Genomic DNA, 16611 nt, shown 5'->3' with positions numbered 1-16611 from the left:
TGAACAAGGAAATACAGAAGATAGTACACAAGGGACTGAAAATCCTTAAATTTCTGGAGCTGACGTTACACACGCTGCAGGAACCTCAACACAGAAACCCGCAAAAATGTCAATAAAAGATATTTCTCCACTTCCTGTTGCTCGTTCGATATTAAAAAGTAGAAAGCCGAGAAAGGGAGGAAAATATGGCGTGCTTAATACAACACTTGAAATTGCCAAAGCAGCGATTGTCGAAAAAGAAGCAGCAATCTTGAGAAAATCGGCTAGAGCAGCAAAAAGAAAATTACCTGTCATTGATGAAGAACCTGAAAATTTTCAAGTCGCTGCTGATGACGTTGCGTGCCTTTATTGCAATGAATTATATTCGCTGTCACGCTCCAACGAAGACTGGATTCGCTGTCAACAATGTGCAAGGTGGTGCCATTCTGAATGCGCTGGAGTTAGCAGAAGGGTAAAAATATATATGCGATCTATGCAAACAAAATATGAAGATACCGTTTTATATCATGAAAGTATTTTATGTTTTCGCTTTTAAAAAATTTGCATTTGGTCTTTTTTTGCCTGTACGATATAGGTTTATTTTTCATTACACGGGTATAAATAATATTACCAATAAAGAAATAGAATAGAAAGAAATAGCAGCACATTTTTTTAAATATCTAGAAAAAAATATCTATTTGAATTAAAGACATTTTAGCTGGCTATAAGCAAAGAATCTAATATGAAATAAAAGCTAACTTGTTTTTTTTTCAACAATATATTTTAATTTTCCAAAATTATCTCCGTCAACCAAAAAGTATGCCATCTCAGGCACAATTCCCCTACAATGAAAACTAGGCAACCAGATCATACACTTTAAACTAAAATATTTAAAAAACGGTAAAACCAAACGTCCATGTATTTTTGAAATAAGAATGAGAAGGCCTACTATTTAATTAAATAAAATATAAGGTGACCCATTTAAGAAATCTTCTATTGCTTTCTTTAAATCCATTTTACAACACCCTGTATACATAACACAGCATTTCGCAAAAGCTACATATCAAACCCTACATTATCATTTTTTTTATACAGGTTTACCCAAAAAACTTAAGGAGGATAGGAAAATATAAGATGCATTAAAGAGAGTGATAAAAGTATTTACTGACATAAACAATAAAATTTGAATATGAAACGAAGGTTGTAATAAAAATAATAAAAGATATAGGTACATACAATATGATAAAGATGAATGACTCTTGAGGATAATTAATGGCTACAATACGTTTTATTCTGCACAAAGATAATTAAATATTTGTCTTCTAAAAGATTGAAGGGGAGTTATTTTTATATTTTGCAATAGCTTGTTACATATACTGGCGATTTGGTAAGAAAATGGCCGTTTAAAGTGATGGCTGTAGTGTAGTGTCTTAGTCTGCCTCCTTTACGTCCGTCCTAAAGCTTATTTTCTTGTACAGGTATATCGGTAACTTTTTATTAATAACGAGTGTAAACGCAGTCTGTTACAATTTTAAAGTGTGACATATACGGTCGTATTCACGTATAAGTCTTAATCGGGAATTTGTTTTTCTATAAGAAAATTACCTAAACCTCCCCCAACTGATCATTTTAGCATTTTACAAATTTGTTTATATTTATAATCAATAAATTTATTATTATTATTCAACCGTATGACCTATAAACCATCAGTGTCATACATTTTAAGCATTGAAATATAGTTTACTGAGAAAAAAAATTAAAGCGCTTTTTAGTGAGAAACTGGAGACCCTCTAGCAGGAGAGAGTCCAACTTATCTGGCAACACTTCTATCCAGAAATAAAGAAGTAAAGGCTATTGCTATTTATAGAGGATACAATCCATGAATATGGGAGTGTTAAGAAAAGGAACTAAAATGTTACTTAAAATGCCCGGACGCAATAGAAAAATGCTTTGATTACGTAATTTTTACGTTTTCCGGGGGTTTAAGGTAATTTTTTATTAATTTCAAACATTTGGACTAATTTCCAAGCCTTTGAAGACACTTTCTATTTTTTGCCTAAAATTAACGAAAATATTTCCTGGAAATTAAAAACAATTACTTGAAATGTCTAAAAGTAACAAAAAATAACTACCTGAAAAATAACTTCAAATGCCTGGACGTAAATGAGATTTTTATTATAAAATGCTAAAGGTAATCAAAAATAACTTGTAGTTAATTAGAAATGACTTCCACTGCCTATAAATGGCTAGAAGTAAAATTTTGTATGAATTTTAGACTTTATCAACACATGTAGTTCTTTTGGCTTTTTTAAGGATCTTGTATTCTTACCTTCTATGGACGCTTTCCAATTTATTCTAATAATTTTGAGTATTTCCTATATTTTTAATAGCACTGAGGAATTCAAAATGTTTTCTTGTTGCTCAATTCTTCCACACGTCATAAATAAATCTACGTTTCTTCTGGAATATTAATTGATCTTCATTTCACCGTTACCGGATTTTTATAGCAACAAACAATAAAACAACCTCAAAAATTATTGCTACTTTAATGATTCTTCCTTCCATAGAACAAAGAAATATAATATATTATATCACAATAATTAAAATATCAATAATTATAATAATAATAATAAACTAACAAAAAAAAAAGACCATATAACCGCAGGGTGAATATGTGACAAAAATGCATCTAAAATTAAAATACATCAATATATTTTAAAAGAACAATAAACGTTATACCTAAAACAGTCACTCTTAACTATGTATGGGCCAATATAAGCAAATTTTACGTGTAGAATAAAGAAAACAATAAAATATATATCAGACCGGTTTTAAATTCAAGCCCTAAACAAACCAACCAAAGAGTAAATTGTTCCTATATACAGTAGTGTTTTCGTAAAAAAAAATTGAGCAGAACGTGGTTATACTCTGCAAAACAATTTTTTTATTTGTAACAACAGTTTTTCCTAAGCCATATAACAAGTCTTTAAATAGTTTTTTTTTTCGTTTTAATTATCTAAACTAATATACACGCACCTTAAGATTATAATCCACAGCTTTTTGGCAAAATTCACCTAAAAAGGAATTTATTATTATTTGATATATTTGTTACAGGCAAATAGTTGAAGGCAAAAATATATTTGAACAACGTTATCAACTTTTGTATTGAATATCGTCAGGACTAAAGTTGAAAAACACGAGAAATAGAAAGGAAATTAAGAAACTGATATTAGGTTTCAGTCCTGAGGATGATCTTATGGGGATAGAGATGTGGACCAAGAATGCGAAGAAATTTTGTTTTTAACGTTAAAGCGTAAAAAAAAATCTAATTTAAAAAAACTCACTTTAAATCCAAATTTATTTGAGAATGTCCGGGAATCTTAAATAATTTTTCAATAGTAAGGCCTAATTGATATGTTAAATCTGTAATTCAACTTTTGTTCATTTCCTAGAAGCAAATCTCTGAAGAACCAAATTTTCTTCATTTTTTGAAAATAATGAATTTTTTTATGCTGCCTGTAACTTTCGGTTGAAGTATAGGATGATTTTTAATTTATTCTAATACCCCTTCTTTAACCCTTTAAGACCCTCTGGGCATAATTATGCACAGTTATTTCAAGCGTCACCCTCTAGTGATATAAGTTTAAACTAGTCTGTAATATTACTCTGAATAAATAAGTTGTTCAGTTTTCTCTAAAGTTTTATCGATTTGGGATACGATAGATGGAAGTAGTGTCAGAATTTTCATTTATTTATTGGCAATAGCCGCCATGCACCAAATCTGCTGTGGTAAGTAAAAATAAATCCATAATAATCAATGAAATCTAAAATGTTTTTTGCATTTTTTTTTGCACAAATATTTAGCACAGGGATAGACAAATTTAGTTTCTAGAGTATTTTGATAAAAACATGTCTTTATAAGCATAAAAACATAATCTGTTTTTGTTTGTGCATAATTATGCACACCCGATCTCGACGTTATATTTTTTATACTTATTCGATTTATATACATGTTTGGCATAAGAATAATAAAATAATTTTTTTTTATATCTTATTAGTGTGTATTTTGACGTTAGTAGATACAAGGTGTATTTTTTTAGGGAAAATATACGACCCAGAAAATGAAAAAGATGCTGCAGTTTTATTGCAATTTTCGGAATCAACCTCCGACATTGAACTTAGTGAGGAGGAATGGGAGTGTAATAATTTATATAAATTTGAAGAATCTCAACCCAGTGCGCAAAATATCGTTCGCCTGGGTGCTGACAAAGAAGGGGCCCACTACAGTGGAAATACCGGAGTTGCACTGGGATGACGAGGATGACTTGCCCCTGTCAATTTTTACTGGTCCCCCTACATCACAACAGTATGAATTCAGCAAAATTGTCACGTCGAAAGAATCTAGAAAATGGACTAAAGATGATTTTTTGCCCCCCGACTTTGTATGGAAAGAAGAAACGGATATCAATACGTCTGTTGAGTCTGAGGTTCAAGATCCATTACAATACTTCGGTAAATATATAGACGATGTTCAATTTCAAGAAATGGCTGAATTTACCAACATGTACGCTTTTCAAAATGATAAAACTAGATTTAAAACTACAACTTCAGATGAAATAAAAAGCTTGTTTGGTCTACACATTATAGCAGGGTGCTTGAAGTTTCCGCAAGTACGTTTATATTGGAATAAAACTTTGCGTATTAACATTTTTGGGGAAAGTATGTCAAGAGATCGTTTTTTTCAACTTCGTTGTAACTTGCATTGTGTAAACAACTTAGACATTCCCAAAGATACAACAGATAAATTTTATAAGGTAAGTCCTTTATATGAAGGTATTCGAAAACAATGTCTGGAATTGAAATTGGAAGAGAATCTTTGCATCGACGAGCAGATTATTCTCTTTAGAGGACATTTTTCTGTTGTTCAATACATAAAAAACAAACCTACACCCTGGGGAATAAAATCGTTTATTCTATGTGGAAAATCGGGAATGGCCTATGATTTTATTTTATACCAAGGCGGGTCTATAGGATTGAGTGCCGATTTAATGAAAAGGTTTGGATTTGGTGCCACAATAGTACTTCAACTTTGCGAAAGAATAACAAATGAAGGGCACAAACTATACTTTGACAACTATTTTTCTTCCTATGCTGCCCTTCTCAAGTCAAAAAAAAATATCAGCGGCGGGAACCGTTAGAGTCAATCGATTTAGCAACCTACCATTGAATAGCGACAAAGATATGAAAAGGCAGGGAAGAGGCCCTAACGAACAACTAAAGAGTAAGGATAATGATGTTGTTTTGGTAAAATGGGTGGACAATCCTAGTGTAGTTTTGGCTTCAAATTTTGTCGGTGTTGGAAATTAAGATACTGTTGTTAGATGAGATAAGAATAAAAAATGCTATATAGATGTACCAAGACCAGAAATCGTAAAACTTTATAATCATTCTAATGGCGGTGTTGATCTTCTGGATCAGATGATAAGTTTGTATAGAATTTATATTCGTTCAAGAAAATGGACCCTAAGAATTATTTTTCATGCAGTGGATTTTCCTGCAGTAAATAGTTGGTTTAAATATCGACAAGATTGTAAGATCCTCAATATTCCAATAAAAGAACAATTATCACTTTTGGAATTCAAAATGCGGCTTGGTGAAGGTTTAATCAAAGGAAATAAGACAATTCAAGGTAATAAAAGAGGTAGACCTAGTGGCAGCGAGACACCACCAATACCGCGAAAAAAACAAAAATTAGGACATGAAGAAACCCCAACTATTCCTGCAATTCGGTATGATAGTGCAGATCATATGCCTCAACTCGATGGAGCCAAAGAAGGAAAACGATGCGAGTACTCAAACTGCAATAAGAAGACTAATTTTTTTTTGAAAAATGCAATGTGCACATTTGTATAAAAAAAGAAAGAAACTGTTTTTTGTTGTATCATGGAAAGTAATTTTGTTTTGTTATACTATGCTTATACCACATGTATTCCATTCTAATGTCAATTTTTTCTTTACACATTTTTTTAAAAATAAAAATGTATAATTTCATCAATAAATATGTTATGCAAGTATATGAATATCTATTTATTTACTTTGCAAAGGTATTATTACATTGTGGTACAAGCCCCCTGTGCACAATTATGCACAAACTTTTTTTTGTTTAAATGATTAAAAAAAATACATATATTGTATATATTATCACTTTTGAGCTCCCTTTAAGCATTAATTTCTATCAAAAAATTTTATTGCTCTATTAAAAAAAAATCAGGTTTGAAGGGGTTAAAAACATCTCTAAATTCAATAAGTAAAATTAAAAATCATCCTATAAGGAGAGGTGCATGCACTTAGAAACTATAAACGTACTGGAAAAAAAGTTAATTTCTGATGTACGTCGTGTGTATTCGTCTAAGTGGTATTAAACTGCCTGGAAGTAATATTCTTCCAGGAAGTTGAATAGCAGTTTTCATTTTTCCTTTCCGAGTTCTTCCTAAATAGCAGAAACTAATCAACAACATTTTGCCGTAACAGGATATTTCATAGTTTCTGAAGTAGTAATAGTAGCACACACAAAAAAAGACACCCTGTATAGTTCAATTGGGGGAAAAATAAAGAAGATGATTGTGCCATTTAAGACTCTACAATTTTAAGTAAAAAATATACGATATATAGAAGAGTTTTAAATCAAATTATTTTTAGTAGTGATGGGAAAAATTGCATGAATTCAATAATCGGATTATAATTCGAATTAAAAATCACTCGTGTGTATATATTGCAACATCGCAAATCTCAAGACCTATAACACCTGATCAATTCTTGACAAATAATTAGTTTTGTATTTTTTTTGTTCCTTGATCATTACAGTGTTGCTATATCTTAAAAAAGTATATTTAAAATTTTAATATTTCTAATTTTATATTATTAGTAAACAGCGAGAAGTCAGTATTATTGTAAATAGTATATGATGTTTACGATGAGATTCGGAAAACAGTAGCTTGGGATTATTTTAACAAACTCGATGCAAAACAAGCCGTTTGTAACATGCATAATGTTAAAATATTTTGGTGAATCGACCAATTTAAAACAACACCTATTAAGAATAGATCCAACATTATCGCTAGAAGTTGCTCCACTCTCAGATGAAATAGAAACCTCAAAAGACCAAATAGTAAATGAATCCTCAGTTTTAGCTTCAGTTCCAGTATCAACCCAAGTAATAATAATAATAAGACGTTTATTTAAGTAGAACCTTCCATAAGAGCAGAAGAGTCATATGATGCTTTGATACGTCCTTCCACCAACTCGCAAACTCAAATTACCTGAAAAATTCATTAGACCACAAACAATTAAGCAATTAAAACTTTTTGGTCCAAATGCATGAAGCGATCTATCAGAAAGTAAAATTTGAAAAATTTTATCTATCGTCGAAAACCAGGTTTCCTTAGGGTATACTTATGAACTTAAACCTCGATACTCACCACAAGATAGGAAAAAGTTAACATGTGAGTTACTCCCGAAATTTTATAACGAACCTGCTTCATTATTAAAGATAGTTTAAAATCAAGTAAATGTATGTCTGCAAGGACGGATATCTGGACCTCGGACAGTAACAAAGCCTACATAACTGTCGCTTGCCATTTTATTCATGAAAATAAATGTGAAGTGCGATTTTTAGCTACCAAGGAATTGTATGGTTCCCATACTGCCGAGAATATTTCCATGGAATTAAAAGACATTTCGAACAATTGGGATACGGGAAATAAAATTGTAACTGTAGTATCTGATAATGGTGCTAATGTTAAAAAGCAGTAAACGAATAGTTTCAAAAATATCCATCTTTCGCTCATATGCTACACTTACGCATTACTGAAGCTATATCATCGGTAGAGAAATTGAGCACTTTTCTGAAAAAAATCGTTGGTTAAACATAGTGTGGTGGTAAATGATAAACTTAAAAACGCTCAAGAACAAATGCACTTTTGAAAGTCATATTGTTGGAACAGCACGTTTATTATGAATGAAAGGCTTTTACTTATTAAGAATCCATTAGGCGGTGTAGCAATAGCAAATTTGCCAAGGGCTCTTGAATTTTTAGATGTGGAAAAATGGAAGGCACTTAAAAATTGTATTAAGGTTAACCTTGAATTGACTGTTCTGTCAGGTGAGAAGTATACTTCACTATAAGTAATGATTCCTCTTCTATGTGGATTCCATTTAACAATTAAGTAATGTTAACGCAAATTGCAGCATTGGTGAAGAATTAAAATTGAAGGTGTTGGATACAGTCGCACGGTGTTTATGGGGCTTTGAATTTAACAAAATTATTGCCAAGGCTTTTTTTTTTGGATCCTAGATTTTAAAAATATGGTTTTTAAATGGCTTAAAAATTAGTGATGGGAGCTGACGCAAATATTAGTAAGTAACCAACCAGTATTCTAATGGTAAGACATTTCGAGATACCGCTATTAGAAATAAATGAAAATTATGTGTCCAGTGCAAATCTGTACCTTCAGAAAGAGTTTTTTCCAAAAGCGGGAAAGATAACCAGTCAAAGAAAAAGTAGACTGTTAACCAAAAACTGAGATTACATAATTTTTCTTTACACGTATTGTTTTTTGTTAGATATTTTATTTAGGGTCAATTGGGGTAAATGTAAACCGGGGTAATTGTAGACACATCTAAAATAAGAAACACGACAACATTTAGATTTCAAATTTGGCGCGAAGCTCACTGTTCGAGTCGTGCCTACGTCGGGCGAACTCGGTTTCCCTCGAAATTTTACTCCTGTTTGTGCTCTTCTTGCATTAGTTGGCTGATGCAATTTGATGTGTTTCGTGGTTTTATGTTGAATTTCGGCACTGAAGTTTTCGAATGCAAATAATCGAGGTAAGTTAGATTTTTCATTTGGACATTGTTTGTTATACTATTGTGTCTATTTTACGCCTAAATGTCTGTCGACAAATTTTATAATCACTAAAATAATTCAGTGTTTGTTTACATTTCCCCCTAATAAATTTGTTCTTGGGGAAAATGTATACACACTTTTGGGGTAATTGTAAACATAATAAAATTAGTGTCTCGCCGATAATTTATGTAAAATGAGTAATTTCTTTGTCTTGTTGCAGTGTAAAGATGCCTCGTACTTATGTAAGGAAAAAAAAAGCACCTTCTTATACAACTGAAGATGTTGCGAATGCCGTTGCAGATGTCCAAAATAAAAATAAAACCTATCGTCAAGCAGAAACGTTATATGGTGTTCCCAGATCAGTTATTTACCAAAGGATAGGAGGAAGAAAGACTCCATTAAATGTGACAAAGGGTGGACGTTCCCAAGTTTTATCCTCAGATATCGAAAATGAAATAGTGAAATGTTTATTGGCACGTACTGCGATGGGTCTACCATGTGACAAAGCAGAACTTAGACAACTGGTTGGAGTATGTTAATGCAAAAGGTTTAAGAACATCATTTAAAAAATGGAGTACCGGGAGAAGACTGGTACTACTCATTCATGAGAAGACATCCTGAACTGTCTCTTAAGAAACCGGAACATTTGCAAAAACTGCGGAAGGATGCTAGAAAACCTGAGATCGTCTACCATTTAAAGAATCATTGATGAAAATAATTTAGATGATAAAGGAAGCTTTATTTTTAATGCTGACGAGTCAGGTTTTAAAAATGATCCCTATCGTATTAGGGCAATTGGAGAGAAAGGAAAGGCCCTGTGCCGGATATCTGGACGCTCTGGAAGAGAGTCGACGCCAGTCTTAGGATGTGTTTCTGCTGATGGAAAAGCACTTCCACCGCTCATCGTATTCAAGGGAGCTGGAGTTCAGGCTCGTTGAACTTCCAATAACGCCTATCCAGGAACTCTATATGCGGCCTCCACTAATGGATGGATGGAAGAGCCGCAATTTTTCCAGTGGTTTACGACAGGGTTTATACCTCATATTAAAGATTTAAGAACTTCTCAAAACCTTCTAGATCAAGCCGCTCTACTGTTATATGATGGTCACAGCAGTCATATGAGCGTCAGAATTATCAGGCAATGCACAACAATATTATTTTGATAAGTTTCCAAGACATCTTACGGATAAGCTTCAGCCTTTGGACAAGTGTCTTCGGACCCTTAAAGGTGAACTGGAATAAACAATTGGTGAAGTTTGGTAAGGAACAAATGGGACGAGGTTGTGGACGGCTAACTAAGGAAAAATTTACCGAATTACTTGGCATTACTTGGCAAGAGTCTATGGTTTCTAGCAATATTATATCTGGATTTAAAAATACTGGCGTATACCCAGTTCGTTTGTCGAAACAAATTCCCACAAAATGAATTTACACCAGAAGACTTGGCCAAATACGAAGCTGCCCTCAAAGCTCCGAAATCTGTAACATCCGATGCTATTATTATCCAACCAGTATCCTCTAAATCAACTGTTGTTGCAATTTCTGAACCAAACCCACTTCTACCCACGGTCGACGATCAAATGCCTTCAACCTCATCATTTTGTAGTCAACATCATTCAGTGTCATCAGCTGAAAGCCGAAAGCAGCCTTCTACATCGTCAACTGACTACCAAAAATTATTAGTGGCATCTACCCATAGTCCACAACCATCGACGTCATCGTCTATCAGTAAATCGACAGAAATTATCAACATTTTCTTGCCACTCAGCCGCCGTGTAGATATTGTTAAAGAGAAAAAACAAGTCATACCGAGATTAAAGCAACAAAGATATGGAGAGGTATTAACAACCAACCAAGTCTTGGAAAGACTGAGAGAAGCACAAGAGAAGAAGAAAAATAAAGGAAAAAAAGGCTAATCTGAAAACGGACAACAAAAAGAGCCGAAATTGAAAAAAATGAGAAGTGAACCAGTTGCAGAGTCGGGAAGTTCTAATGGAGAAATAAGTCTAGGTGATACTGATGATGAAATAGATTGGGCAGAACCGGAAAAACAAGATATAGAGCTTAAAACAGTCGAGAGTTCAGACCTGTCCACAGGGAAATTTATTCTTGTGCAGTTCAAAGGTGGAAAGAGAAAGACTATTTTTTTTTAAATATGTGTGTTTAATTGAAGCTGTGGATGAAAAATTAACGGAAATCAAAGTGACTTGTCTTAAATCCTGGGAAGCATCAAAAATGCTTTTCAACATTGTTGAAACTGATGTCAGTTATATAAACTTGAATCAAATCATTGGTGTGCTTCCCGATCCTGGCATTCAAAGGAAGGGAGAGAGAATACTATACAACTTTCCAGCAATAGTTCCTGTTTATGAGCAAAACTAATTTTTTATAGCTATAATATTATTATAATTACATACTTAGAATAAATTTCTTTTATTAGCGTTCTCAAAAATAGTTTAGTTTTAGTTAAAATAAACAGAACTGTTAGAAAATATTTACTTTTATCTCGATTTTTCATTTATATTGCAAGCAAAACTTTTCAGGTCACATTATTTTGGGGTAAATGTAAACACGACTTATATCAAAAAATATTTTGCTATACCGGGTGTTTCAAATTCGAGCCACATCATTGGGATTTCGGAAACGGTAAGAGATACAGGGTCGGTTAAATTGGGGCAAAGTTGCGTATTCTTATGCTTAACAAAATGCCGTTTTAAAATTTAAAAAATTCCGACTACGTACGAAGTTATTCGGAAAATACCGAAATTTTGGAAAATCGTTTTTATTTTTTTGTGAGGTTATTTGAAAACATATTTTAAAATAATTGACACTTGGTCTAAGTCTCCGGCTGAATAACTTGAAAATTCTTATTAGCAAAGATGGCTTTGAATTAGAAAAAAATGGACGACCATCTGTCATTAATTGTTTATATCTGTTTGACATTTGGCTTTTTCGATATTTTGTGAAATCAAAAATGGTATTCTCCAGTAGCGAACAACGTGATATGGTCCAAATTTACTATTCTTTGAATAGAAATTCGCAACGCTCCTGCCAACAATATCTGGAGCAATATCCAGAGCGCCCCCAACCTAATTATACGTATTTCGGAGCTTTGGACAGAAACCTTAGCCTCTATGGAAGTTTCACTAAACCTCGAAATATGTCTGGGACTCGAGTGCATCCTGAAACCGAGCAGGCGATTATTAATGCTGTAAGTTTTACAACGATATACTTTCACAATAACTTTTTATCAGATAGCTTTCGTTAAAGGTTCAACCAAAATCCGCAAGGTTCAACCAGACAATTTTCCCGTGAATTGAATATGCCAAGTACCCGTATCCATAGAGTATTGAGAAAAAATCGCTATCGCCCCTATAAACTTCATATCAGTCAAGAACTTAGGCATGGAGATACCGATAGAAGGCTTCAGTTTTGCAATTGGTTGAACGAAAAACTGCAAGATGATGAAGACTTTTTAAACAAAATAATTTGGACAGATGAATGTAACTTTTCGACCAACGGGCTATTTAATCGGAATAATGAACATTTTTATTCAGTCGAAAATCCGAGACAAAACCGCGAAGTAAGAAGACAGGGGCATAATTCTTTCAATGTTTGGGTGGGTCTTTACAGGAATCGAATTTTGGGACCTATTATATACGACGGTAATTTAACTGCTGAGCGCTATTTAGATTTAATTCTGCCAAATATATTCGATGTTCTTGAAAATGAACCTCTTGATACTATCCGCGATTTGTGGTGGCAGCAGGATGGTGCACCACCCCATAAGGGAAGGAATGTCACACGATTTTTAAATCATAATTTTCCTAATCAGTGGATTGGAAATCAAGGGGTGGTGCGCTGGCCAGCTAGAAGTCCCGATCTTTCCCCGTTGGATTATTTTCTTTGGGGCTATTTAAAGAACAGACTATTTAAGAACACCCCAAATGATATAAACATTTTACGTGCAAATTTATTGACAGAATTAAGGGGTATACGAGCCAGGACTATCCAGCGGGCAGTGTCTGGAAATTTACGTAGAAGGATACAGAAATGTATTGAGGTGCAGGGTCAACTGTTTGAATATTTACTTTAAACTTAAAATATTGCATTTAATCGCATTAAGTTCTATTATTTTTAGTTTGTGTTGTTCAACATACAAATTAGTAATAAATTATAGTTGTTACTATTGTCATTGTTAAAATTTAGTATAATATATCAAATTTATACTATTTTTACCATGTTAATAATTAAAAAATTTCGTCAAAAACATTGATTTATTCAATAAATGATAGTGTTAAGATACTTTTTATTTCAAACAACAGGACAGTATTAACTTTTTTTTAATAAAAGTAAATTTTTGACATCAAAATATTGAAAAATTAAACTATGTGATATGTCATTTCTCTAAGAATAAAAAGGGGAATTAAAATGAGTAAAAAAAATTCCAGGGCCGTATTTAAAAAAATAAAGTTGATGATGGTTGCCAAAAGACGAAACGTCGGATTTTAAATTTGACGACGCCATCTGGTAGAGGAGAAAAAGTGACAACAATAAAGTGTCAATTATTTTAAAATATGTTTTCAAATAACCTCACAAAAAAATAAAAACGATTTTTCAAAATTTCGGTATTTTCCGAATAACTTCGTACGTAGTCGGAATTTTTTAAATTTTAAAACGGCATTTTGTTAAGCATAAGAATACGCGACTTTTTGTTGTCCCAATTTAACCGACCCTGTATCTCTTACCGTTTCCGAAATCCCAATGATGTGGCTTGAATTTGAAACACCCTGTACAGCGACTTTATATAGTTTGTTTACATTTGCCCCAGGTTTTTTTCTGGTAGAGTAAATGTGTCAAGAGATGCTTGTTTACAATTACCCCTAAAGAGTAGTGGCAAATGTAAACGGACAAGCATGTTGAATATATTTTTTCATCTTAATGTGACGTGTAATTACAGAAAACCAATAGTAATTATCAAAGAAGATACTATGAGCTATGTGACTGCTAATTTACATATATAACATAATGCGTGATGTCCACAAAAATCGTTAGCAAGTCAAAACATTAAATATCGTCCACAATTACCCCAATTGACCCTACTTGCTTTTTTTATTTAAAAAAAAATTATTTGTTTCATTTTATGTAAAGTACTTTTTTAAGAAAATTTAATGAAAAAGATATGGTCCTATAGTGGTGTCATTTGGCTGATGTTATTTTCCATTATTAACGGCATACTTCCCTCTTTAAAATGTAATCAATACCCGATCATTTATCCTAAAAAAGGGCATTTTTCTTTGAATGTGAAAATAACACCTCTTATTGGAAAACCCTTTATCAATGATTTTTAATTTGAATTATGCCATCACTAATTTTTAGATCAATCATGTTCTCGGAAAAATGAAAGGAAGGAAATTGGCAATCTCGCCATACTTGACAAAATCCCATAAAGTTTATGTAAAAGAGTATTTTTCACACGGAATTAAGAAAAATCTCTTATATTCTTAACGCAAAAAATTGGACGAACTGTTGCATTATAACCTCGGCATTTGACGAATTGTTTTAAGCCTCCTCTATACATTATATTATTCTAAAAAGAAAAAATACTGCGAATCGTCGAGTCTTAAATCGCACAAACACACCCAGAACTAATCTCAAAACATAAAATCGGCACACCGAAATAAATAATTCTGTTATTTACAAGCTCTTACTACCTGCCGCCGGCAAACTCGCCGACCGTTTGCCAAAAAACCCGCTTGTCGCTCCGCTATTTCACTTGCGTCTTTAAATGCTGCAAAAACTCGTAATAACTCAACGAATTCTCCATCCTGTCCTCGATTAATCTCCCGATAAATAACCCGCGGTGCGGACTGTTGTCCCTTATCACTTGCAACGATAATCCGTACGGTTTTTCTTCGTTCAAATAATTTATGAACAAATTCAGCCTCTTGTTGGTCGGATTTTCCAGTACGGGGATTTCGATCATGCTGTCTCCGATCGACTGGTAGTCTGGGACCCCTAAGCCGTCGGTTAGGAACTCTCTGGAGACATTGGGGCCCACCAGGATCATCATGTGATCCCCGGAGTCCAACAGGAACGCTCCTTTGTTCGAAAGACTGCGGGAGCTCAGGTGGAGTCTGGGTGGTAGCGGCACGTCTTCCTCCTCGCTGTTTAAAATCACCGATTGGTCTTCTAAGTTGTGTATGGGGTAGAGGTCGGGGTAAATTTGTTGAATTAGCAACGGTAACGGAAGGGTTTTCATGTCTATCATTGCTTTTACTCGGTCGTCTAACCTGAAAAAGCAGAAAAAGGGGTTTAACTATTTTCAAATGATGCCTCCTGTTAAATTCACCGTACTTCAATTCATACAATATTGTCGGAGAAGCTTGGTTACAGTAAAGTTTGTGTAAGATAGATCTCATGTTTGTGTTCTGATAACCACAAACAACGACTTATCATCCAAAAGTGTTTTAAAATGCTTGAGAAAGAAGGCAATGAACTTTACTCATGTATTGGGAAAGGAGATTTTTAAAAATCTGTAAACATTGATTGTTAGCGCACCGCTAAATCATAATTGTTCAACAATCTATTAATCGCGCATGTCCTGCACACATTTGGTATATTCTGGGCACTTTACCAGCAAGGAGAAGCAGAGACGATTGACTAGCAATCAGGTTAAGAACGACGCGAGTGCCGGATCCAACAATTTTACGAAACCTTTTAATTTGTATTTGGTTGTGAAAGCAAGGCTTATGAAGTTGGGAGTTATATAAAGGAGCGTCCCTATCTACAGTGAAGACAGAAGACCATTGGTAAGTGCCCTTTACTTCAAACATTTAAAACCACGTGTGTATGTAACGTACAATTACTTTGAACCATATCATTTACTAACAATACAGTCCACTATTACATTTTCTTATTATATCTTCATGGTTGTTCTTCATTTATTAGCGTAGATGGAGTTCGCAGGTTTAGGACCAAGAAATCAAAAACTTTCTTTTTTAAAAAGGAGCCGACGTTTCGACGTTTATTTATACCTGTTTCAACGCTGTAATAACGAAACAGAACAAACCTCTATTAATTTTTTAGGCAATAAAAAATGGACAAACATAATAAATAAATAAATAAAATAGAATATAATATGAAAATTACAATATCTGATAAAACTGACAAACCTGTTTACTGTGAAGAAGCTTTTTGTCGATTGCATATATAGTAATGGCAACACAACTTGTTTCATTTATTAGCCAATATATATGACAGAACGAGATACATTAGCAACGTAGAACATTAAAAGGCTAGAATTAGTAAACATCAACTTCTGGGGTGTGTGTGTGTGTGTGTTAAACACGTTTTGTTTACAAACATACTCATCGATTCTCTGTTGTCAAGTTTACATGCATTATTAAAGGAGGAAATTTTCAGCACTTAAACATACCAAAAAGAAAAAATTAAAAATCGTTGAGTTGTAAATTGCTTTAAGTTTACAAATGCCAAAAAGTTACTTCAATTACAACTGACAAAAAAAACCAAAATATTCAGTGAACATAAAAATTTAAAACAAAATATAAATATCTAAGAAATGTTATTGTAAGCAAAATAAGAGTGGAGAAGGAGAGATTTTACGTGCAATAGATTTAAATAAATTTAATCCGAAAGAACTCATATGCCAAATGAAATCATTTTTGATGGTATCATTTCGCAAACAGGAAACTGATACTGCACAT

General features: G+C 33.2%; 1 protein-coding gene across 4 annotated transcripts in view; it reads right to left on the bottom strand.

Annotated features, from left to right (window-relative positions):
* Nucleotides 1-2509: 2509 nt before the first annotated feature.
* LOC126738648 (protein transport protein Sec24A) overlaps nt 2510-16611 on the bottom strand; it is a 35596-nt gene continuing 21494 nt past the window's right edge. For 3 of the 4 annotated variants that reach the window (XR_007661406.1, XR_007661409.1, XR_007661408.1), the window contains exons 10-11: nt 14599-15177; nt 2510-3053 (exon numbers count right to left, since the gene is read on the bottom strand). Coding sequence is in view for 1 of the 4 variants with exons in the window: in XM_050444073.1 (XP_050300030.1) it covers nt 14652-15177 (526 nt within the window). In the remaining 3 variants the exon portion in view is untranslated. Of the gene's footprint in view, nt 15178-16611 lie in introns of all 4 variants that reach the window. The other variant, XM_050444073.1, reaches the window with a different exon arrangement.

Source organism: Anthonomus grandis, chromosome 7 (assembly GCF_022605725.1).
Source record: "Anthonomus grandis grandis chromosome 7, icAntGran1.3, whole genome shotgun sequence".
Taxonomy (NCBI): domain Eukaryota; kingdom Metazoa; phylum Arthropoda; class Insecta; order Coleoptera; family Curculionidae; genus Anthonomus; species Anthonomus grandis.
This window is presented reverse-complemented; position numbering and strand designations above follow the sequence as displayed.